Raw genomic sequence first — 25,492 nt, 5'->3', positions numbered from 1 at the left:
TGCACAACCTCCTTTACATAGCAGCAGCATTTTCTTTAGGAGGAGCAATAAAACTGCAATGTCACTGAAATGCTGATTTTCACCAGTAACCACTGCACAATGCCTATGAAGTGCCACACATCCTGATCTCCACCTGGGCTGCCTCCCTGTGTCAGCCTGAGTAAAGCTGCGAAGGATGTGCTCACACGTGGGTCAGCACTCTTCACCAGCAAAATGGACATGAAAATAACATGAAATAGCATGAGAATAACATGTTTTTGGACGTGCAAACCTACCACAGCCCGCTGTGGAGAGCTCATCGCTTCCGTTGGGACAGTCGCGCTCGCCGTCGCAGAGCCAGTGCTGGGGCACGCAGGCGTGGGAGCCCAGGCAGCTGAAGGTGCCTGCAGCACACGTCACTGAGCCTGGGGACACACGGCAGGGGAGCCATCAGCACTGAGCCATCCCCAGTCCCCAGCTGGAACACCCATACACCTAGTTTGTAGGGTGACTGGTAATGATTAAAGAGGTTTATTTTAAAATCACAGTGATTGTTTCATTCTGCACATTATGAGAAACTGTAGCTGACATCTTCAATGAAAAATCCTTTCCTTAGGATTTTTTCTCCTGAGAAGATGAAAGGCCTCAGGAACAAAACATAAACATTGATTATGTGCTGCTGTGGAATGCAAAAGGCTGGTCTGTGATTGGTCTCATGTGCTTGTTTCTAATTAATGGCCAATCACAGTCAGCTGGCTCAGACTCTCTGTCCAAGACAGAAGCTTTTGTTATTCTTCTTTCTTTTTCTATTCTTAGCTAGCCTTCTGATGAAATCCTTTCTTCTATTCTTTTAGTATAGTTTTAATATAATATATATCACAAAATAATAAATCAAGCCTTCTGAAACATGCAGTCAGATCCTTGTCTCCTCCCTCATCCCAAGACCCCTGTGAACACCATCACAATAAACCTACTGGCTGTGATTGTTTTACAGTCAAATTTTCACAGAATTGACAGAATCACTGGGTTGGAAGAGACCTTCAAGAACATCAAGTTCAACCCAGCCCCAACACCTCAACTTAACCCTGGCCCCCAGTGCCACATCCAGGTTTTGTTAAACACATCCAGGGATGATGATTCCACCACCTCTCTGGGAAGACCATTCCAGAACTTTATCACCCATTCAGTGAAAAACTTTTTCATAATATCTAACCTTGGTCTCCCTCATTCAGCCTGATTTGACCTAACCCAGAACTGAAAAGATCCAACTCACCACAGACGGCATCGCTCTCATCTAAACCATCTCCGCAGTCGTCCTCGCCATCGCAGGTCCACTGCTTGGAGATGCACTTGTTTGCAGAGCAAGCAAACTGATTCCAGGAGCAGGATGAATCTGGGGGTGACACCAGGCCCTGCATTTGTTAGGTTCACAACATCACTGCATTCCCTGCTGTTTCAAGCACAGTTTAGGATTTTTTGCACTGCCCCTTTCTCTCCTCCCAGTTTCCATGTATTACAACACTCCAACTCTGCACCATCACAATCTCATTATACAGCATATTAGCAGTTTGTGCAAGTTTGCATTCACCAACACATTTTTTAAAATAAACAGTGAAATGTTCTAAAAACATTCAAATATTTCCAAATATTTTGTAAGTGGGATGAGGATGAACACTTTAAAAAACTGAAGCCTAGTTTGCATATTTAACAGCTGCTACAACTACAGTGAACTGCTTTATTTGGGTAGTAGGACAGAGAGGGCAGAGTTCAAATTTTCCAAGTCAGCCTTCCTCCTGGTATTCCAGCAGCTAACTCCATCTTTAAAAGATGTTTTCTTATTTTTTCTCACAAGAAAAAAATCTGTGTTTTTGCTTTATCCCATTTACACTTTTCTGTACTTTGCAAATAAGAGCTTGGTTTCTACATTTCAGAATCAGACTGCAAAACTGTCCTAAATCAATGCTATTCTTTTCTGAAAAATTCATGTCTTGCATTTTTTCTAGTCTTCTTTCTTTAAGAATAAAGTTGATTTTGTTGCAACTGATTTTGATGACCAAAAATTTAATATTAACATTAAAAAGAATTTTAGGTAATAAAACCTGAATTTGAAGGACAGCATTGTAACAGGTATCTTAAAATGGGTAAGGGCGATCAATGGGGAAAGAAGCATTGGCTTAACCCCCTTCCCTTTTGCCCACAACAATCAGCTAATTCAGTTTACAGTATCGTACACAAGAGTATAATACCTGGAAATGTAAACACCAAGTTATGCTTGACCAATGTGGCCAACAAAAAAGACTCTGATTGTCACAGTGCACAGCACTTCCTAATTTCAAAGTTATGAGATAAAAATACACAATGTAAACTGCAAACCAAATATGGAAGCATGTCAGTGGGAACTGGGTCATGAAGAGAGTAATAAAATAAATAATAAGTAATAAAATGTTCAGTCATGGTAAGAAGTAAAGGAAAAAACCCACAAAAACTTAAAAAAGCCCCCAAACTTCAGGTCTTATTTAAATTGGGAATAGAAATTTTTGACACTACTTTCTGGTACCATTTCATTACAAAAATAATTCATTCAGGTAATCCATGCAAACTGATAAGATCAGCTTTCACTAGGAGTAAAACCAACCTGCTTTGTGCCTCAATTAGGTAAAATTTAAGAATCTGAAAATATCTGAGACAGAACAGACCCTTAACCCAGTTCACAGTTCATGCTGTGTTATATTTACATCACTTTTGTCATTACTTTAAACAATTATATCTGTATGGTCTCTGATGCAAAGCAATGCCTACTTTGAGCTTTGGGTATTTCCTGCTGCACTCCAGACGCTGATTCAAATTCATTATATCTGTAAAACTCTTCTAATGAGGAGTTGTGAAGAATTAGTGGAATTGTTAAATATTAAATTAATAGAAAGCCCTGTATATAAATATATCCTTAAGAGAGAAAAAAAAAATTAAAGGGCTTTCATTCTGGCATGAAATAGAATTTAAGGTATTGGCAGCATGAAGTATTAGAGTTGAATCTGCAAACACGGCATTAAAGATTTTTTTTTATAGAATCTCTGAGATATAAATGCACACTTCTTTGTTTCCAAAGTGCATTAATGACTAGAGAAATACAAATAAGACAAAATGCTCACCACAGTGCAATTCATCTACTCCGTCCTCACAGTCTTTCTGCCCATCACAAAGCCAGGTGGTCAGAATACATCTTCCACTAGGACAACCAAAATAATTTTCTTCACATGTGGGTTTGTTTTGAACTGTGATAAAATAAAGAATGTAATGTAAAATGGTCTCTACTAGTATGATTAGGAGCCTAATACATTTCTGCTAAATTTCTGAATACTGATGGACAAAGTGTTTATGTCTAAAAATGGAAAAAAAATGTGTTCATAAAAATAAATAAAGTGATAGCTAAGTAGTTTAGGGAGCTGAAATAGTTGTTTTTTATTTCTTAGAGAAGAATCAGAATACAGCTTCAAACCAAATCAAAAGGCCTGGAGAGGAAAGTAGTTCAGTTTACAGGTTTTGAGGTCAGGCAGGTCAGCATTGCTTGTTGTTTTACACCAGCTGAAGAAATTGCCCTTCTGAACTTTCTGCTGTCATTTACAAGATAATCTAATTGTGGCAGTATTTTTGTCACTGGGAGAAGCCACAAATCTCATGCATGCACTGACTAACAGGAGCTACACCAGTGATGCTGCAGCCAGAGGTATAGGCTTGGTCAGACATTAAAAAGTTCTCCCTTGTCTTTCTAATTTTGTTGAGTCAGAAAGTAATTTAAAATTTGACTTTTATGAATGATTAAGAAACCAGGTGTAAGGAAAGAAAACATGCCACATGTAGAGTTTAATGATGCAAGCACAAATATCATCTAATAACAGCTTATTTTCAAAATCTTAAGTAAGGTCCTGGGAAAACCCAGGATGTAATTCCAGGTACTGGAGACCACTGAAACTCTCTGCCATGGTTTTCATTATTCCTTTGGTGTACTGGATTTGTTTTCAGCCTCCTCTCTTTTAAAAGGAAAGGCAAAGTAAACATTTATGGATTTTACAGCTGTATGAATAAAAAAGAAAAAAAAAATAAAGACTAAAGAAAGAAGTGGAACATCTGTGATGACTTGGTAGGTATTAAGGTTTCCCTAAGCAAAGCTACCCTCCATGAGTATTTTGCTGTAATTTTCTGTAAGAACAATGACACTGAACCAAACTGCTAATGGGAATTGCAATATTCATAACAGAAACAACACTCAAAAACTTAATGTGCCAGAGCTGGTCAGCTTTGAATGAAATGGCAAAGGAAATCACATGTAGGCTGAGTGGGGATGGTATTGCTTCCAAGTAAAGGGAGGAATGATCCAGGCAATTAGTCACACATTAAAATGATGGAACATTTTGGCACACATTTGGAATTCAGAGAGAAGTAATACAAATAAATGGACAATGGTATAAAATGCACATTAGTGTACTTATGCAACATTAGTTTACTGAAGCTGTAGCACACTGCTCTCAACATTTTGTTTGGTATGGAATAAAACCCTTTCTTTGTCTAAAAATACAGCAAGTTAAGCTCTTTTGGCCTTAATGAAGTGTCATATACAATAAATTCTTCATAATTAAGAGATAATCTAGAGAATGTAGAGATTAGAATGAAAACTCTAAATTAATATACATCTATTTTATAGGACTGATGGAAGTTCTTAATGACATGTTGGCTGACAGTACTGCTGAAGTCCCAGGTTCCTCTGAATCCTGGTAATATTTTCGTAAATAGATTTGGCACAATGTATATGAGAATTCTAATAGAACCTTCTGGTGACACAACAGGATTATCACACAGATTAAGAGAATATTAAATGGAAAGAACCAGATTATGTCCACTACTGTGCAAAAATTTGATGGCATTGAACAACATAAAATTAGAAGTTCTAAATTTACAAACAAATAAAAATTATTATTTAGTAAATATTTATTTTTATTTAACTAGTTCTTAGAGGAGAGTTACGAGCCAACAGAAGATTAATTTCACTTTAGAATAAATAAATTGTTAAAAAAATAGAAATAAAAAGTGTTTTCATTTTGTATTTAATATTCTCAAACTCAGATGAGGAGTTCTGGATAAAAATGGAGCAAACACATAAATTCCCTCCTTGATTAGGTAAGAACTGAATATTATTAATAATTCATTAGTTAACATTAAACAGAACTCCAGTCCTGTGGCTGGGGCTCAAGTTATCATGATCTCTTTTTCCTGGCTGCTATCACAAAAACAACAACCCTGGATTCTGCCCTGGCAGCCTATTTCAAGGACCTCCACCAAATAAAAGAGAAAGTAAAACAAGTCAGCAAGGAAAGAAATACCACCCACTAAAGCAGTAGCTAATAAAAGTTCCTGAGTGATTATGCTGATGCTTGATGAGCTTGACATTTCAATGACTCGTGTTTTACTTAAATAAAAATGATAAATGACAGGCCTAACCTGGAGGAAATAGAAAGCTAGACATTACAGTTTGCTTCAGAAAAAAGTCAGTATTCATTTTTAATAATTTGCATAATCCCAGGAAACAGAAAATAAAGGTGAATAAACTGCAGTCAGCACTGTAATAATGCCTATGGTAAATAAACCAGTATTGACCGAATTAACATTCTGCAACACAATGAGAAACACTCTCCCTCCCCAAATAGGACCTTTTTTCTTTGTTTAAAAGGTTAATTAATGTTTTGAGTTTGGGTTTTTTAAAAATTTTTTACAGTTACCTGGGCACTTTAATTCATCTGTATAATCTCCGCAGTCATTAGACCCATCACAAATCCATTCTGGCAGTATACAGAGGGAAGTGGAATTACAGCTGATAAATCCTGAAGATTTTATCCCAAGTTTATAGAAGTAAGCACAGTTTGTATTATCTGTAAAGAAACAGAGAATTACCACACACCTAACACAGCCCGACAGCCTCAACGTTTGATTTTCACATTGGGCTGGAGGAGCCCACGCAGGCATTGGAATCCCAAGCAGCAACAGCCAGGAATGAACCGCTCCAACACAAGGAACAATCAGGGAGCAGCTGCTGGGAGGGAGCAGGAACACAAACTCACTGCAGTTCTTTTCATCCGAGGCATCTGCACAGTCGATGATCTGGTTGCACTGCGCCGATTTCCCCACGCAAAGCCCGTCTGCACAGCGGAACTCTGCCGGGCCGCACGCCGCGTCTGCAGCACGCGGAGAGAAAGGACGTGAATTTGTGTGCTAAACACGCCCTGCAGGTGCACATCACACACATGATGATGCCTTCCAGAATGAGGTTTTCAGAACACACCGTAACTTCCAGCAGATGTATGATTTGGAGTTTATTACACCTTACAAGTCGCTAATTTATTTTTTTAGCCTAAAAGTGTCTCTAGGTAGTTCAGTTCGTTTTGAGATAATCAATTGTCCTGGTTTTGCAAGATGTCAGATTTCCCCGAGAGGCTGCTATTTGTGAAAAGATTGTGAGCCATGAGAGAACTGGGATTTTTTTTCTTGTGGAGAAATCTCCATAACCTTAACAAGAGGGACTTCTCTCCCTAAGCGAACTTTTTTAGAAGTGGCAAACTTATTGAAATTTTAGGTTTTGTTTCTTTACATTGCCAGTGGGAAATAAAAGGTTGTGAGGGGAGGAGAAGTGTTCTGAAGGCTTTTTATGATTCTTATTACTCTTTCTTTTAGTCACTGTTAATAAATTTTTCTTCATACCCTTTTAAAGTTTTGAGCCTGCTTTGCCTTTTTCCTAATCCTACCTCACACCAGGTAGTGAGTGCACTGGTGATTGGCCAGCACTGAACCCACCACACTCACTGGTGTGTTGGCCAGGAAATCTCAAAATTGATGAAATCTCAGATTGGTGAACCAAAACCACCACATGAAATTGGTGTTTCCACCTGGTTTCAAACTGAAATCACCACATCAGCTTTGAGGGAGGAAGAAGCATTTTCAGGATCATTGGTGAATCTCAGATTTATTTCTTGTAAAACCAGCTTGGGGTTCTTGACTATATCTTTTAATTATATTTAGATAAATGATTAAAAATAATTTGGTGTCTTCAAAAAATGTTTGTTGCTATTTAGCTTTTAGCTATAAATCACATGGAATAATATCCCTGTCAAACTTTCTGAATTGTAACTAAGGATTTGTATGGTCTGCTTGTTGGTCTATATGCATTGACTGTTGCAAAGATATAAATATTCATGTTAAAAGATATAAATCAAAAAACAATTCTGATATGAAGAGGAGAACAATTCTAGTAAGCTTTGCAAAGGATATGGACACTGCCATGGATCTGAGAAGCAGGGAAAGGGAGCATTTCCTGCTTCAGAGAAGAAGCACATGCAGAGGGTAAATCACCATCTTTCAATCTGTCCACAGAAAAGTTACTCTCTCATTACTTCACAGAAGATACAGCACCTGTATTTTATATTTTATATATATAAACCATAAAATATTATATGCATAATGCACATGTATATATTATACTTTATAGCCAAAACCGCTCTCCTTCTAGAAGACTGTAGGTGCAAACCAAAATCAGCCTTTGCATCAATCCCACCATATGATTAAATCACACATTATTTTCCAGATACCCCTATTTGCATAATGAGTATTTACAAAGCAATATTCAGAAATCACCTAGGAAATAAGATGCCATTTACCTCTGCAGTCAAATTCATCAGAGTTGTCACCGCAGTCGTTGGCACCATCGCAGACTCTGGCGCTGGGAACGCAGCGGCGGTTGGAGCACGGCTTGAAGCCCTTCCGACAGCCTCTGTTCTCTGCAAAGTTAAATACCAGCTCATGATTGCATTGACACCTCATGAAAACAGCCTCACCCTCCATCCAAACAAACATTCCAGAACAATGTTTTAATTGGTGATGCATTCCAAGCTACAGGGAAAAAACAACTTCAGAAATTGTTCATCCATTATGCAGCATAACTTGGATGGATATAGGGATAAAGACCAATAAATGAAAGCATGATGAGAAAGAATGACCAAAAAAAGAGAGAAAGGGTGGCCTCATTCCCAGCTTTCATTATCTTGGTACAAAATGCCCATGTACTTTAAATGCATTTGTTGTGACACACTTGTTTGGGAAGAATGTTTGCATGTGGCATCACACAGAATGAACGATACCAAATTAGGCCTAAACTAAAACAGAAATAAATGGAGAATAAAATAACAACAAATATTAGCAGAGAGGTTTCTGGATTTCTAAGCACCAATACCAACAGCATTCTGCTCAAGAACACTATTGAAGAATGTATGAATTTTACATATAATGATATGTTTGAAAATTCAGGAATGATTTACTAAAGACCTAATTATTGCAGAAGTCACAATAATAATGTTCACTGCATTAGGTATTCAAAATAATGAGTCCAGCACTCTCTCCTTTACCAGATTCAGAAAGCAACACCCTGTATATGACCTAGTGCATGAAAGGACCCCAGTTCTTCCTGTTTTTTTCTCCAACATGTAGGAAGATATTTATTACAGTTGATTTAAATGAGGCAAGGTGTTCACTGTCACACTGCAAATTAATAGAATGCCCATCATAAAATTACGTGGCAAATCCATGGAAAGACAAATTGTTGGTTCTCAGGATCACAGAATCATGGAATGGGTTTGAAGGGACCTTAAAAACCATCTCCTTCCACCCCAGGCCATGGGCAAGGACACCTTCTACCATCCCAGGTTGCTCCAAGCCCTGTCCAACCCAGCCTTGGACACTTCCAGGGATGGGGCAGCCACAGCTACTAAGGGCAACAAACTTGTATTTATAAATCTATTTATAAATTTAATAACTAGCATTTATATATTTTATATTACTGGAAAATAAGCTATCTTTCATCTTTCAAAAAGCAGTTAGTCATGCTTTTCCTTGTTTTTGCTCTAGACAGAAACATGAGAACATCTGAGATGCTTTGTATTAAATATGTCACTTAATACATGAAGTTTGGAAGAAAAAAATATTTTCAGGTAATTTTTCCCATGTCATGTCAAGGTTTTCTTAATGTGTGTTGGCATTTTCTTCCTGGGCATTTGGCTGAGCAATTGGTGTGAATAAGAGGAAGTAAACTAAGGATGTTTAACACCAAAAGGCAACAGGAAGATGAAAGATCTGGAAATACTCACCACAGTAGAAAAGTTTCTCATCAGACTTGTCCTTACAGTGAGCAATGCCATCACAAGTCAGCTGATAATCAATGCATTCACCGTTCCCACACTCAAACTCTGAATAGATGTTGCAAGTAGAATTTTTACCTAAAAATAAACCACATTAGCACGTAATTTTTAAAAGCTTTTACAACTAGTGAAAATGAGAAAACATGCTGGCTGCATTTCAATTTTGACCTACATTAATTTTGAAAACCTGAGTACAAAACAGTAAAACACACCATGGCATCAGAACTTAAAAGCTTCTACTAAGAGAACGTGTAAAAGAAAATACATTGAGAAATATCCAAGAAGGAACATGCAGTGAAACAATTCACAAAAACTCGCTCTGATAAGATAAGAACTTTGGAACTACTGTGCTCAGGTTCCTTCAAATCACCCATGCCTTCCCAACCCCCAGCTTGAATGATAGAGCCGAAACACCAAGGCACAAAACCTGCTGCTTCCATTTTATTTTTTTCTTTTATTCACAAAAACCCTCCCCTTCTCATCGAGTGGATGTTCTATTTATTATTTTAGAAGAGAACCAGGTGCACATTTAAAATTTTTACTCTTTTACTTAGGAGACAAAAACATTTTAGAAATTGGACACAAAAGTTTGGTCACGAACTTCAGGGTAAATCAAACATCTGCTTTGTGAGTATGGTTCTAACCAAAGTATCAAAGTGAAGAGAAATGAGGAGGATTTAGGACAATTCAAGAAGAAGAACAATGGAGAAATTATATCCAATTGTTATGCTTCTGTCTTGTTTCCATTATAATCACTTCAGCAAAAATTCAGAAAGAACCAATGTCTGTTGCATGCAATAGCCAAGCCAATATAAATTCAAAGCATTTCTTGATTTGATTGAAACATGAAGAAAAAGTGATGGAAACAGATTCTGACTAAGGTGAGATCTGATCTTGAATATGATTTATTTAGTCCTTTACATTTGAAGTATTTTTATCTCTTTTCCTGCCATTTTCTAGCATTGTAAGAACTTGTGGAGAATAATTATCAATTACATTTGTAGTTAATCTAGTTCAGCATTTTAGACTACAATCTTTAGAAAAAACTGAAAAGAATAAAAGTATATATAGCATAACCTGCCCTCAGATTAAGTCTAACTGGACACCCTTGTAGAGATTTCTTCAAACTCCATCTTGCAGAAACAAAGAATTTAAAAGCCTTTCAAATGGTTTCTCTGATGACAAGTAAGTAGTGAGAGCAGTCATTACCCATATCATCATCTCTCAGAATTTCACTGAAGCTTTGTCTCAAGACTCTTGACTGGCAGTAAGTTACACAGCCTAATTACACTGTGAAAGGACAGTTAATTCCTTTTCTCAGCTGGAATTGCTAACTTTCAATTTTACTGAGTATCACTTGCAATTCTGTTATGAAGAAAGGAACTTTTGATCTCAAAGCTAAACTGAAGTCTGTCTTGTTTCCATCCTTTTTCTGTGCTACTCTACCCCATCATTTAACGTCCTTTTTTTTCCTGATAGCTGAGATCAACATTTCCTGCAAACACTCTACAGAATAATTTAGAAGATTAAATCTTATTTCATGACCTAGATGACAATTTAAACATGGTTTTACCTAAGAGTAATTTTAAGAGTTGCGATGCATTGGAAAATATAAATGCCATGTAATTGTAAAATAAATTGTTAGGCATGTGAATTCATCTGCTGAACCTTTCTCTCTTCTACTGCCAATCACTGATGTGACAACATAGAGAGATAGGTGAGAAAGAGCTTTAATTAAGCAACTTCAGTAGCTTATCCCACATAACCCTAGGGAAGGACACATACAGATATTTCTATCTATCTTAGCAGTAATTGTGATAAATACATAAAACTCCTGTAACAGGAAACAGTAACGCACTACTATAATAGGCGTTTAAGGAGAGTAAGAACACTTTTTAATACCCCAAAAGACTTACAGTACAAAAGAGTTAAAAGTCTGGTTTGTGCAGCCAAATCAACTTTTTGGCTATTCAGAAATAGCGAAATAGAAGAAATAAAATGAATGGCTTGGGCCAAGTGTCCTATGAAAGCCAAGTGCCTCACAGCACAGAAAAGCATTGTGTCAGCCACCATTACTTACTCACACATCTGTTATCATCTATCAGGACTCTGTCCCCTCTGCACGAGCAGTTCACTCGTCCATCAGGCGTCAGAAGGCACAAATCATGGCAGCCTCCATTCATTTGTGCACAGGGAGATAACTCACCTGGAAGACAAACGACAAGAGATGAACTCTATTTTATTAAATTTGCTTCAGTGGCCAATGTCTTTGAGGGAGCAAAAGTCACCATATCTCAGATTCATGGGCAATTGATTCAGGTTTTATCAGTCAGATGAAAATGTCAGCATCCCTCAGATGTTGGCATGCTAAAGATAAACAAACACCTGGAAAATAATAATTCTAAAAACCTGCAACATTCAAAACAGCAGAAATTTGACAGGAAAGTATTTAGCTGCTATCCACTGAGCTTCAACACCCATAGCAGAACATAAATAATGCTTATTTACTTGGTGTCCTGGGTTGTAAGATATGTGTGTATTCCATTGCCATCTGTTAGAGGTGGGGCAGTTATCTTCTGTTAATTGGGCAGTTTTCTTTATCTCTTCCACAAACCAATCCTCCCTCTGGGAAAATTTCTTCTGTTAATAGGCCAGGACACTGTTGAGTGCACGGCTGATAAAATATCATTCTATTGGGAGATGCTCCACCCAGGGGGAGGAGCCAAGCATTCCTACCTGGATACAATCTGAGGTTCGGGACACCACAGCAGCCTTTGCCCACTGCACCCCCAGAGGAGCAGCTTTCTCCTCCCCTGCATTCCCAGAGGAGCCCAGGCTCATCGACAGCACTCCTGGAGCTTCAGAGGAAAACTCCCCCCTTGTGCAGGATCCCTGCTGCAGCAGAACCACAGCTGGCACTGCTGTGACTACGCTGACACACAGGGTGTCGGTGGATATTTTTTTTTGTTTGTACTATTGCATTTATATTTTTAATTTTCCTAGTAAAGAACTGTTATTCCTATTCTCATATCTTTGCCTGAGTCCCTTAATTTCAAAATTATAATAATTTAGAGGGAGGGGGTTTACATTTTCCATTTGAAGGAAAGCTCCTGCCTTCCTTAGCAGACCCCTGTCTTTTCAAACCAAGACACTTGGGAAAAGGTTATACCCCATCTTTTAGTGATGAAAGAATTAATGAAACACCATGAAACACTTTTAACTCATCCAAAACTTTGTAAAATCCCTGAAATGAAAGATTTTGGCATTAGGAAACCTGCTTTGTAGCTTACAGCTGTTGGTGTCGTTGGCGACAGCGATGATTCCCATGGGCTGGTGTGGGATGTCGGAGCGCAAAACTTTGGTGTCCCCTCCCGTGTATTTGCTGGAACGCAGGATGGCTCTCCTCACTCCATCTGACCAGAAGATGTACTCATCATACACAGCCAGGCTCAGGAAGGTGCCTGGGCCAGACTTGACAATGACCTAAAATGCAAAAGTGAAAAGGAGAAACAGGAGAGGAAGTGCTGTCACAGAATGAGAGGATTTTAAAGCGCAAACTGCGACTCCCATGATGTTTAGGCAAAACACTTAATACTTTTATACCTGCAGCACCTGGGGAAATGAGATAACAGCACTTAAAATGTGTTAAAAGGATGCCACTGGCATCCAAATTCAGAAAACCAGGCATCTGTTCCTTAATTAAAAAAATCACAGTTTATCTAAATGTGCCTGTAAAAATACCTACTCAATACTTTACCTGCTCAATAGCTCCAACAGAAGAGAGGAGAGGTTCTTTCAGCATGGCTGAAAGTCTAAATTTCAGTCATTAGGAACCAAAGTGAACTAAAGAGCTTTAGAACTGAAGAGTGCTCACCACATCAGCACAATAGAAATTTGAACACTAGACAATAAATGTTTCAGGTTTCCCAATTCAGAAAAAAAAATACAATCTCACCAGAGTAATAACTAATTTAAAACCTAGAAGGAACAAATGAACTGAAGGTCACTATATAGTTTGAAAAAAACTATCTATCACTATAAAGTTTGAAAAAAAATCTAGAAACACAATGAATTTTATCTCAATCCAAATCACGGCTCCTGTAAAATATTTGCATATGTTCTTTCTTTCCATATATCAGAATTAAAAATTTCACATTAATAGCTTCCCTTCTGAAGAATATGATGAATTTATATCAGTTTTTTAATTGAAAGTTCCATTTTGGCTGAAGAGAACTACTGCAAGGGGGTTAATGTTTCTCTATTAGACAATGGATATAAATAATACTCTTACTATTTTTGTTTAATTGTATTCTAGGTTTCTCTGTGAAAAAATAGTAAGTTATGTATGTTTATAAATTAGGAACAGTTCTCATCCAGGCTATGAAAAAAAAAAAAAAACCTCCTGTGTCTATGTGCAACTTATCATAGGGAAATTGGGATAAAACTAGAAAAATAATATCCTTTAACACATGTACTTAGATCACCATGGTTTTCCATCTGCTTCATGTGCTTTATCCCCTTTCCCAGAGGGAGTGTATAACAGTGATGGGATTTCATGGAAATCTCCATGAATCAGCAATCCTTTGTGCTTGCAAGGGGATGCTGTGTGACAGCTCTTTAAAACATGCTGGGATGAGAACAGAGCAGTAATAGTCAATCCTGTATTTAATTATTAAATAATTCATTGTGGGTGTGTAGTAAGTCTTTCTCTACATGTAACAAATGCACCTAATGTAGAGGACATCCAAATTTCATTTTGTGACACAAAAGCCCCTAATTTTGATACTACAGCTATGCCTTGGAGAATAAGAAGTTGCCCCAGTTCTGCAGGATTCAATACCAAGGGATGCTCCAGGTTTGCTCCTACCTGTGCCAGTTCAGGGTATCTCAACAACCTGCTAACATAAATAATTCTAGTCCTGTGCACAGGAGCATTCCTGTCCATGTTTAAATTCACTTATACAGACAGAATGTCAAAATTGCTTACATTAATCAGATAATTATAACAAATTCCGCTTCACTATGCACATCATGTATTTCTGCATATTTTAAAGAGGGTTGGACAGCAAATCATTTTACCCAGTAAAGATTTCTTCCCAGTGATAAATATCCCAAGAGGACAACTTTTCTCTACCCAACATTTTTCCGGAATAAAAAGTATTAAAAGATAAATGGGAATAAATTAATGGTAAAAGATTTTTTCTCTAATTGTGCACATTTCCAGTAAGACACTTCTCATAATACACTCTTAGAAATTTGCAGTATTCATATTCAGACATTTCAGGGGGGAAAAAAAATTAAAAATCATCTATGTTTTTGAAAGATCCCTTATGAAATCCAGCCATGCATATTTTGCAGCCCCATATTCTTTTCTGTGATAGTGTGAAACTGTCCCAGTTGGAAAGATTTTATTGTTAAAATCAAGACTAAAGCATTGCCCTGCTCAACTTTTTGTGCTGGGGAGCACTGTCCTAATTTATCTCAGATTGGAACAATAGAATGCAAATTCACTTCAGAACTGATCAGTGCTGTTCAGCCTTGGGAGAGCTGAGATCCAAATACAATGCCACAAAACCAAACATTTTTTTCACTATGCTCATTGTATTTCATTTCCTGGAGTCTCTGTATTATGTCACAGCCCTATCCAAGGGCATTGATTTTATTCATCCAACCAAAATAAAGACTTCACATTTCTATCAGCTTTTGTCCACCTTTACATCTCATTAAAATTTATATAGTAACACTGAAAGTTGTGACAATTTTTTATTTCTATTTTTTAAATCTAAATTTATACTTAAACTTGCAACAACCCAAGTACAATTTTAAAACTTTAAGGAATCATGAAAAGACATCTCTACCATCCTTCCATGTGCAAGAGTGGAAGTCAGACATATCCAAGAGTACATTCCATGTTTTAATTCTAAATTATACCAAACTTCAGTTACAGGAGATATTTCAAGCTTTAAGTAATATATGAAAATTTTTCTCTGCTTTCTCTGTTTTTTTTCATAAATGCACAGCCAAACCTAAAGCTTGCACTTCTGCTGTAGACTGAAGAAGATATCTGATAAAATCTAATTGAATGAAACAGAAGTTGGAATACCAACTGTGAAATTTCTTGAATTGCATTAATAAAGGAATTCAACAGAATAAAAACAAACATCCTAGAAAATGAAAGTTACAATTACTGGCAGGTTGCAATTACATGAAGGTTATAATTACCAGAAATATCTCTAAACCCATATTGATTTTAACAATCACACCTATAGGTCTTCAAAATTATAACTGAGAACAAAACATTCCTCCTGGATGTTTAAAAAAATAACTGTTTACAGGAAGTTAATGATGCTTCCAGTTTTTCACACATAAAATGTTAGAAAATATTTCACACTGAAGAAGAAAAGCAAAAATAAATCAAAGTAGCTCATAATTTATTAGAAAAATAAGCCTAAGACTTGAAATTAGCTTTATTTGCTGAAGGCTTTGTTTCTGTGTTTATTAAAAAATGTTGTATTTAAGGCACCAAGCAACCAAAACCAGGTGTAGCCATAATATTAAATCCAAGTAAGGACAGGAGAAAAAAACAGAAGAAAATGGAAAAGAATAATAATAATAAAAATTGCCATTTTTTTAAAACCAGAAGATTTGACAGGACAGAACAAAAAATGTTAAAAAACCAATCCCCAAAAAACTTTATATCTTTAAAGTAATAAGAAGGAACAATAGGGACAAAAAAATCTTCCAAACCTGAAAGAGCATTCCTGAAACCAAATACTGGTATTAAAATATCAGCCCAACACAAAAATCAATAAACCCTTACAATCCACTTTAAAGAGTTAGTTCAATATTGCTAAATGATTTTCTATTATTCATTGCACTAGATTATTGTGGTGAGCAGAATGAAGGAAGAAGCTGCTATCTGGAAGGAAATTCATTACATTGCCATTAGCCTTTCATGTTCTACTACCCAATTCCTACCCTTGTTAACCTAACTGAAACCAGAGAGCAATGAAGCAGAGCTACTGGGGAAAAGGCTAATCTGTCTAAACAATTTTTGACAGGTGGTTGAGGACTGAAACACCCCAAAGAATCTGAGATCACCAGAAGAGCAGAGCAATCATTACTTGCACTGATGTCACAGAAATCAGGGATCTCATCCAGCCGGACAGCACATGAGCAAAGTAAAACCACTGCCCTGGAAATATTATTTTTCACCAGGTTAATAATAGAGTCAACAGGCTGGGTTCTGGCATTGCTTGTGTCAGTAAAAATGAAGTAAAAATGATCTACAGGGTTATCAGCCACTCTGCTGAAGTGCTGCTAGAGGCTGAGCAGCCTGCTGGGCTTTTCCTTCTGCCATAAACAATGCCATCTAAGCAATGCAGGAAGAGTGAGAACCCAGATCAGTGATTTGTCAACAGAATCAGCTGATTATCCCACAATAGGTATTGGTGTAACACACCAGAGCTCCCAAAAACCCTTCAAAAGAGCGTGCTGGACTCAGATCATTGTGTCCAGGAGGTTTTTTTTCTACTGCAATAGAGAAGAAGAGGTAAATAGTCAAAAAGCCAAACAAAGAGGCAAGGTACTCAGAAAAATTGGAAGTTTAAATGTTCAGTTGCTGAGAAAACTCAATGATCCTTTTCTTCTTGCTGCTGCAAAGTGAAAGCCAATGACCTGATTAAAAATGTAGTATTTCAGTATGGTTTCTGTAACTAAGTGGCATCATGTCCTACTTCATGTCTGTGATGCCTATTTTGTTATACCCTATGCAAAGATGAAGTTAAACTATTTAATCACAACCTACTATTTACCTTGTACTTAACTAATTACCTTGCACTTCTGTTTTGTGTTAGTAAGTACATAGTCAGAGACTGAAAGCTTCAGAATCCACTTGGTTGGTTTGCCAAGTTTTTGATACAGTTAATGCATCTGAAAGCATTAGTGAGCTGTGTTCAATATTATAGAAGGAAAACAAAAAGGAAAAGCGCATGCTTATCCACGCTGATTGTACTTCAGTTCTGCTCTTACAAGCTTGGCTCTCCTATTTTATGCTGAAAAAAAAAAAGTCTAAAAATAGCACGGGGCACCACTGGATAAGATTCCAAAAAGCCATGTAGTTTTCATTTAAGATGAAAAAAAAATATTTCAAAGTTCACATATTGCATATGAAGCACTTTTTAAAAGTTAATTGTTATCAAAGTGAGATGATGCACACTCTTGCAAAGCTGGGAATTGAATACAAGCCAGAACATGCCCTTCATTCATTATATCCTGAACTTTGGAGGGTACAAAGTTCCTGAAATGAAGATTTCATGAAATACAAGAAATGTAGTGCTAAAGATGTAACAAAACCACAAGCACAGATCAACTGCCTTCAGCACTGTCCTAGTAAAAGGTCTGCTTGAGCTGAAACTAAATGTGTTCAAGGACAAAAATATATTATGATGAAAGACTAATGGAGAGCAGTTCAATAGCTGAAAACGTATAGTTAGAAAATATTAGAAATAAGATTTGAGTATCACTCAAGCATTACACAAGAGAAATTCTGAGCAAACAAAGCATTATTTGCATTTCAATAGAGTTAAAAGTCTAATATACAACTAATACAAGGAGAAAATTAGGCAATTATTAATCTTTCTGTAACAGTTTCACTTTGAGGATGGTAATGAAAGCAAACAAACATACAATGGGTATGCACAGAATTTTTGTTTTACTTACATATCTTTGTGATCCATCGTATTCACACCTCTCAATTTTCCCCAAGCTGCCATCTGAAAAGTAAAGTTTCTCTGCCCTGTGATCAATGGTGAGTCCATTTGGTGTCAGAATATCAGTGCTAATGATAACCTGGGCATTTTTGCCTGAGAGGGTGGATCTCATGATGCTCGGGAGCTGCTCATTCCAGTTAGTCCAAAACATTAAGCTGTATTAAAATCAAAATAACAAACAAAACCATAAGATACATTTTATAATTTAATTCTCTACAAAATGAACAACAGAGAAAAAAAAATGCCTTCATAAACAACTCTGAATGGCAGCTATAAATAATTGTGGTAATCCATAATGAATAAGAAAATGCAACAGCCTATAAATAAATTATATATATATAAATTATAGCAGTTTTGTAGTTCATTAATTTGCATAGGAGTACAATTCTTTTCTCTTACAGATCTGTTCAATCCTGATCTTGTCTCTGTAGTAATTTACCATTAGAGAGAGATACAAGCTGTGTAATGATATAAACTTAATTCAGTTAATGTGTATATTAGTAATATTTAACAGTGAAATTAATCTGCAGCTTCTCCCATGTTACAGCTCTAATATAGATCCAAGGACTGGTGTGCAGAGAGTTGATAATGGGAAGAAAAGGACCTTAATGTGCTCTGCAGGAGGCTCAGTCAGCCCCTTGTTGCTGTTAACAATGACAGAAAATGTTGTGGACCAGGCTGCTGATGGAATTTAATCCATGGGCTGACAGAACCTGCCCCTCCTCTCATTGCAATCTCCGTCAGAGCTTTGGGGTTTATTGGTGGTACCTTGGTAATTGTATTTTATAGCATAGCATAAACTCTTTACTTGCAATGACAGGACATAGGGTCACACATGGAAACATGCTCCACTATTCATGCAACTTTGTACATTCAGCTAACACATGTTAAAAATAGAATTTAATATGGCAGAAATGTTCCCCAGCTTCCCCAAAAGACAGAGACAGTTATAAGAAGCAGGAAAAGCAGGTTGCCGTTCTCCTAGAATCAACAGAGAAAAATTAATGTATCTCAAATGTGTAAGGCATTGAAGTAAAAATAAAAATCCTCTCACTAACACAGTATTTTTGAGAGTGGCAGGAAGGAACTGAGTTAGACATTTTTGCAGGATTTTTTCCATTGTTTCACACTTTTACACAACTCTGATTTCTGTGATTAACACATTGACCTCTTTGTTGCACACAAGAAACTCAGACTTCTTTTTGGAAGTGCTTAAATTAATTTTGGAAATTTTTTTAAAAACTTAAGCAGTAAGAATGACGATGCCTTGTGAAGGCTGACCTAGAAGAGAGGCTAGATGGAGTTAAAGAATAAAGTAGGAATTTATTAAAAGGCTTCCATGGATCCACCTTGGGCAGCACAAGAGCCCAGCCAGGGCTGCACCCAAGATGAACCAAAATAGTCACAAAATGCACAGCTGGTCATGAGGTCTCTCAGTTTTGGAAGTTTGGTCCATTTGTATACTGGAGTTATTTTTCCAATTCCAGCTTTAGCTTATGAAGTCCCATCCTGCTTGTTTTTTTCTCTTCAGCCCACGTTGTTCATGCTCTTGGGTCTGAGATTTGAATAATTTGTCCTTGGACCCCAGCTAGAGAAGGAATTGTTTTGTCTCCCTACTCTGTGAAGAGAGCTCACTGTCCCCTAATATGAAACTCACAAGTACACACTATAGTAGCACAGAGTCTGAAAAATATAAAAGCTAAAACCTGAGACATCTATGACACATCTGAGAAAATGACCACTCAATAATTTGCGTTTAGCTCACTCTTAAGAAAAGCAGCTTGAATTTCTTTTACATTCCATGAAAATGCAATGATTATTTGATCTGAAGCACAACAACATATAAAATATTGAATCTTCTGCAACTTCTTTATAAGAGCAAGACAACAAAAGATATCAACAATAAAACATGCCAACATTTGCCTCCTAAGCGGAGAAATCTAACCAACCTCTGTAGGGTCCAGCAACATTGGCTGACTGAAAGAAAGAAGTGTTGCTTGACCCCAGGCAAGAATTAGGATTTGCAGGAGTGATGTAACACCTACTTTTGGCATTCATCCAGGGCCAGCACGTGGGGATGGTCGTCCTCAGCCATGGTGATGACGGCCTCGCGGTTGAAGGCCCCGCGGCGCCGCTGGTCCACGCTGTGCCTGGTGATGGAGGACGTGGTGGAGCTGGTCCAGTACAGGGTGTCCCAAGCTCTGTGGTAAGCCAGGCCCTCCACTGACCCAACATCTGCAAGATACCGTGACAGACAGGGCAAATCAAACTCCTGCCAATGGGTTGGTTTTGTTTGTCCTCAGAGGTGACCTGCAGACTCGCAGGATTCAATTATTTCAGCTTGTTAATATCTTTATAATATCTTCTGTTTATTTCCATTGTAACCAAAATCTTATCATTTTCATAAATTTAAATTAAAACACAGAGGGCAAGACCACTGTCAATAACACTTTACTATATTTATCAATTCTAACAAGCATTAAACTGGTATTACCACTATAGCGTCCCCAGATAACACAATAGAAATAACAAACATTTATTCCAGACAAGAATTATTTTGTCTCATCTTCAAATATCATTTAAACCAGGTCTTGGAATTTTTTCAACAGTTACTTGTATTATTTAGCACCATCTCTCAATGTATTTTGTAGCACTGACATGTTATACTAATAGGGATCAAAGCACCCTGTTGTTAACAACTGTATTGGCTTTTGCTAAACACCTGAAAATTACTGAAAAAATACAAGCTCTGAAGGTCTCAGCATCAATATATAATTTTAATAAGCCATGACACCACACTCATTCATTCAACACAAAAAACTGTGAGCTAGAAAAAAAAAGGATATTAATAAGCAGCTAAAACATATATTTAATGCCCTAAAAAGACAAATTGTACTTAATCCCAATATATAAAAGTGACAGACTGTGAGAAATAGGAATAATTATTTTCTACCACTATTCGTGAATTACTACAGAAATATGTGTGTTGATAACTTCACTTATTATTTTGCTAGAAATAAATATTTTTAGACCAGAAGGTCCATGTAGTTTATTAATGAGCTACAGAAGGCAAAAATCTAGAAATATCATTAGGATTATAATATGTTGGCTATTACAATTTACATTCAACTTGTTGAAAAATGTAATTTTTACTATGTAATTCATATATACAGAACAAAAAGTCCCAACTTTTTGGCTTTTTGGTCGATCACTGTGAAAGAGCAAACACTGAATCAAAATTTTGAGGCACATAAATCAAAACTATGAGGCCAATAATGATGTATCAGTTTTTTACATTTTTCTTGTTAATGCATTTGGCCATCTTCTGATGTCACATTTTGTGAAATACCAGTGGAGAAGTAACAATGACTTGTATTCAAGAAGAAACAACAGAAAAAATAAATGAGATGACATTCCTTAAAGGGAGATGAATATGTGCAAAAAATAGTTTGCCTACTTATGAAACAGAATTTATGAAACAAAGCCCAAGTACCTTCAGCTCATCTACAAGTAACTCAAAACATTGAAATATAGTGAAGGTTTTAGAAATCAGTAACTGAAATACAAAGATAATCAGTGCTCTCAAATATCATAACAGAGATTTCCCTTAAATTTATACACTGAATACAAATTTAAAACTACATACAATTCCCCCAACTAAAACAAATGTTCTTAGATATATGATTTAACTACTAGGTTTTCCTGTGTAGAATCACAACTTGGTCTCAAAGGTCCTCATGGGTCCCTTCAAACTCAGATATTCTGTGATTCTATTAAAAAAATCATTTTCCTGGTGTAACTTCTTGAATTTCTATCAATTATAGATTTTTTTCCTGTCTGAATCTGTCAATACATTTGAGAGCAAACTGATTACAGAACATAGTCCAGAACTTTTCCATAGCAGACAAAAATAAATTATGTTCTTCCTGTCACAGCAAGATGTGATCAACTCAAACACAACTACAGGGACGAAAGTGCTCTTCAATACCAGATTTGTTGTTTTATGAGTAATTTCTGCACTAAAGAGGGAAACTCAATTTTCCCAGGGGTTTCAGAAAGCAGTTTCCCCTTCTTACATCATACTGCAGTTCCATGTTTAGGCCTGTGAATGGTGACAGAAGAACATTTCTTTTCAAGTTACTATTTATAAAATGGTAATTTCTAAATTTTTAGACAACAGCTACATGGGAGGTTATGCCATGTATGGAGACAAGCAAACATTTAGCACACAGTTGAAAAATGTGTTAATAAATTATCTAAAATATACAGTTTTGCAAAAAAATCTTTCCCGTACAAATTGTTTCATACATAATTGAAGTAGAAAAACTCAGAGTAAAACAATATGCTGTTCAGAAAAAAAAAATAAAAAGGAACCAGAGGAATTCAATTGCTACAAGACAAGAAAAAAAAGAATTAAAAAGAAAACTAACTGCTACAAACACACACCAAGTACATTTTCCTAACTCCACCAAAAGCATTCATTCTGAAGGATTTACACCAGGCACACTCTTTTATTTGCTAATAAATATTTAGTTTTATCATGTTCCCTACTTATGGAATTGACAACCAATATAGAAGTGACTCATTTAATAGCTTTAGAAAACTATAAATAAGGTGGTTTTAAATTCAAGGTCAATGATTTAGAGAGTGATACAACTTTTAGATAAATTCTTACAAAGGATAAAACAATTTATATGTTTCTAGATTAAATTTGTTTGGTTTTTGGTTTTTTTGGGGTTTTTGTTTGTGTTTTTGTTTTCTTGTTTTTTTGTTTAGTTGCTGATGACACTCCAAATTCCTGTAGATCTTTTTATCAGTGATAAAACAGTGACCAAGGACAGATTTATCCTAGAAAAGGTTCTCTTGACTTTAGGCTGCTCCTTAAAACATTTCAGCAACTTTATATTTCTAAAGACAGGACACTAGATAAGATTGATGAGCAGTGTTATATCATTACTGATTTGCATAGATATAATTTATATTTACTTATTTCATACCCCTTTAAAGAATCTTCTAGAGCACTTTTTCCTTAAATTTAATTTATCATTACATACTCAGTTACTAGAAAATACATCAGAAATATGTACTCATCCTCTCTGGTGCTACAGTTGGGGGATTTAGTCCCAGGGTTGAAAATTAGCAATTTGTTTACTCTAAGCTTCATATTTCTGCAGCATCATGTAATATTCTGAATTGGTAAAGCATAAAGAAACTGGAAATGAAAAGAATCCCATTTGTTTCGCTGACATATTGAATTAAAACACTGATGGCATTAGATGCCTACAGCACTGATTAAATTTATTCTAGCCATGAAGCAACAGTTTATGATTTTCACATGAATAGCATACTTAAATGAAAAGAACATTAATACAATATGATATTAATATACAAATACTCACATTATTCACCTGCCACTGACGTTGTGAATTAAATCAGTAATGGGGTGTATAACTGATTAAATATCTACACAAGAGAATGCAACAGCCTATGATTTACAAAGGCAATGCCAGAGTGATCACATCATTACGTTGCCAAATGCTATCTATCACTTTTACTGAAGTTAACGAAGATAGATTGCATCCCACAGATGAGATGCAGCCTATAAATATTGCCATGCTGATCTTCAGCTGACTTTCTCGGGGAACAGACAAGCAACAAATCAATAACTGAAGAACTCAGAATACTCTCACTTATTAATGCAACGAGAAAATCAAAATATTAAAGGGCAAAGTTTAAATTTTCCAATAATAGTTGAGTTTGGTTTTATATATATATATATATACACACACACACAAGTTCTCCATTTACTAGATTTTTACCTCTTATGTTTTGTTATGAAACCATCTAGAAAGTTTACAGTCAGAACTTTTCCAGTTGCACCACTGCAATTACCTTGTTCCTTTAATTTCCTACTTCAACCAACTCCTTTTCTTTAACAATGATGTAAAGCAAGAACAACTGTCAACACCATCATATTTTTTAACACTGAAAAGCCATCAAAGTAATAAAATTGAGCATGAACAGCACTTTGCTATCAGAACACTGGCCACGGCTTTCACGATCAGTATTCATTCTCCGGCTCAGTTCTGCAATTTCCCTTTCAGGATTCAGCCTGTGGATGGTTCCAGCAGGCTGGGCACAGGAGGGGGCCGTGGTTTCTGTCACTCTGTTTGTGTAGGATTCTGGTGACAGGTAACAGGTGGTCGCTGTTTGATCTGGGCTGAAAGCAAAGCCTCACGAGCACCTGAAGCAAAGTGTTTATTTTCACATCTCTCACTGACTGCACAACCAGAACTTCACACAATTCCCACCCTCACCTTGCTCCTTGAGTACCAAAAAGCCTTTCGCCAAACAATAGTTCTAAGACAGAACTAAGTTTATTATAAACTGCAATAACCAATTATGACATCATTCTATTTAGCCTGAGAATATAATTTAGTTTTGGAGCAGATGTAAAATCTGCTAAAATTATACCAAAAATGAGCAAATATCTGTACCACTTTTCTCTGTTTTGAAAAAATAAACCCATGCTATAAGCTATCCCACACAGAATATTTTTAAATGCAGTAAGACAGCATTAACAAAGGCTTTGGATTCTTCAAAGTAACAAGTAGCTTAAGTTAGACGCTACAAACATCTCCATGGATGCAACCTTACTACTCAAACTTCCTGAGACAATATTGGAAAGAATGTACATTTGTTGGGAATGATATGAAGAAATATAAGACCATTCTGAAAGCAGAAAAATCCCTCATTCTTTTTGTTGTTTTTTGTTTAGTTAGTTGCTTTATTTTTTGTGGAAAGTGTAATACTGAAATATCATATCTAGCACAACATTTGGTGCCTGCCAAAAGCATCAACAGCTTTTTGACAAAATCTATACCTACCTCCAATTATTTCTTCCCAGACAATGGATAAAGTCCTTCCACAAATGTTCCCTGATTATTTACCAAGGAAAATCACAAGAGAGATGCAAACCTGCAGTACTCTGTGCTTCATTATCTGATAGACAACTTACTCCTTTAATAAATTAAGAGATTGTCTTAGGGTCAGCAGGAATAATGCAGCAAAGGACTACAAAAACTGAAGAAAATGCAGAGAATTCAACAATTTAGGCAGCCAATAGTATTTTTTATAACTGGAACCCTCCAAGGATGTTTCAACGAATCATTACTAGTTAACAAGTGTTATGATAGAATAACTTCAATGTAGTTAAACATATCCATATAAAAGAAGTTTTACAAGCAGAAAGAGATCTGGAATGGAAAACTAACACATAAAGATGGAAGTGTTTTACTAGATTATTAAAAATCTCAACCATTATCATGGAAGAAATGTTTTCCTAATTACAGGAGCTCTCATTATCTTTTTATGCATTACATGTGCAGTCTAGAAAACCCAAAACTCTTCACCCTTACCACCTTCAGAGCAATATCACAACAATCCTAATAAGCTTTCTAATAAATGTGTATGATCATACATTTTTATTGCTGCTGTTGAAAAAGAGCT

General features: G+C 36.3%; 1 protein-coding gene across 6 annotated transcripts in view; it reads right to left on the bottom strand.

The window, feature by feature from the left end:
* The window catches only part of LRP1B (LDL receptor related protein 1B), a 639,076-nt gene that overhangs the window by 109,191 nt on the left and 504,393 nt on the right, over nt 1-25,492 (bottom strand). For all 6 annotated transcript variants that reach the window (XM_074547868.1, XM_074547870.1, XM_074547871.1 and 3 more), the window contains exons 42-52: nt 20,029-20,218; nt 17,934-18,138; nt 12,503-12,695; nt 11,293-11,418; nt 9,162-9,290; nt 7,680-7,799; nt 6,090-6,203; nt 5,751-5,900; nt 3,129-3,251; nt 1,253-1,372; nt 276-404 (exon numbers count right to left, since the gene is read on the bottom strand). In XM_074547868.1, the coding sequence (XP_074403969.1) occupies nt 276-404; nt 1,253-1,372; nt 3,129-3,251; nt 5,751-5,900; nt 6,090-6,203; nt 7,680-7,799; nt 9,162-9,290; nt 11,293-11,418; nt 12,503-12,695; nt 17,934-18,138; nt 20,029-20,218 (1,599 nt within the window). The remainder of the gene's footprint in view (nt 1-275; nt 405-1,252; nt 1,373-3,128; nt 3,252-5,750; nt 5,901-6,089; nt 6,204-7,679; nt 7,800-9,161; nt 9,291-11,292; nt 11,419-12,502; nt 12,696-17,933; nt 18,139-20,028; nt 20,219-25,492) is intronic.

This window comes from Zonotrichia albicollis, chromosome 10 (assembly GCF_047830755.1).
Source record: "Zonotrichia albicollis isolate bZonAlb1 chromosome 10, bZonAlb1.hap1, whole genome shotgun sequence".
NCBI classification, from domain to species: Eukaryota; Metazoa; Chordata; class Aves; order Passeriformes; family Passerellidae; genus Zonotrichia; species Zonotrichia albicollis.
Note: the sequence above shows the minus strand (reverse complement) of the source record. Positions and strands in the feature narration are given on the sequence as shown.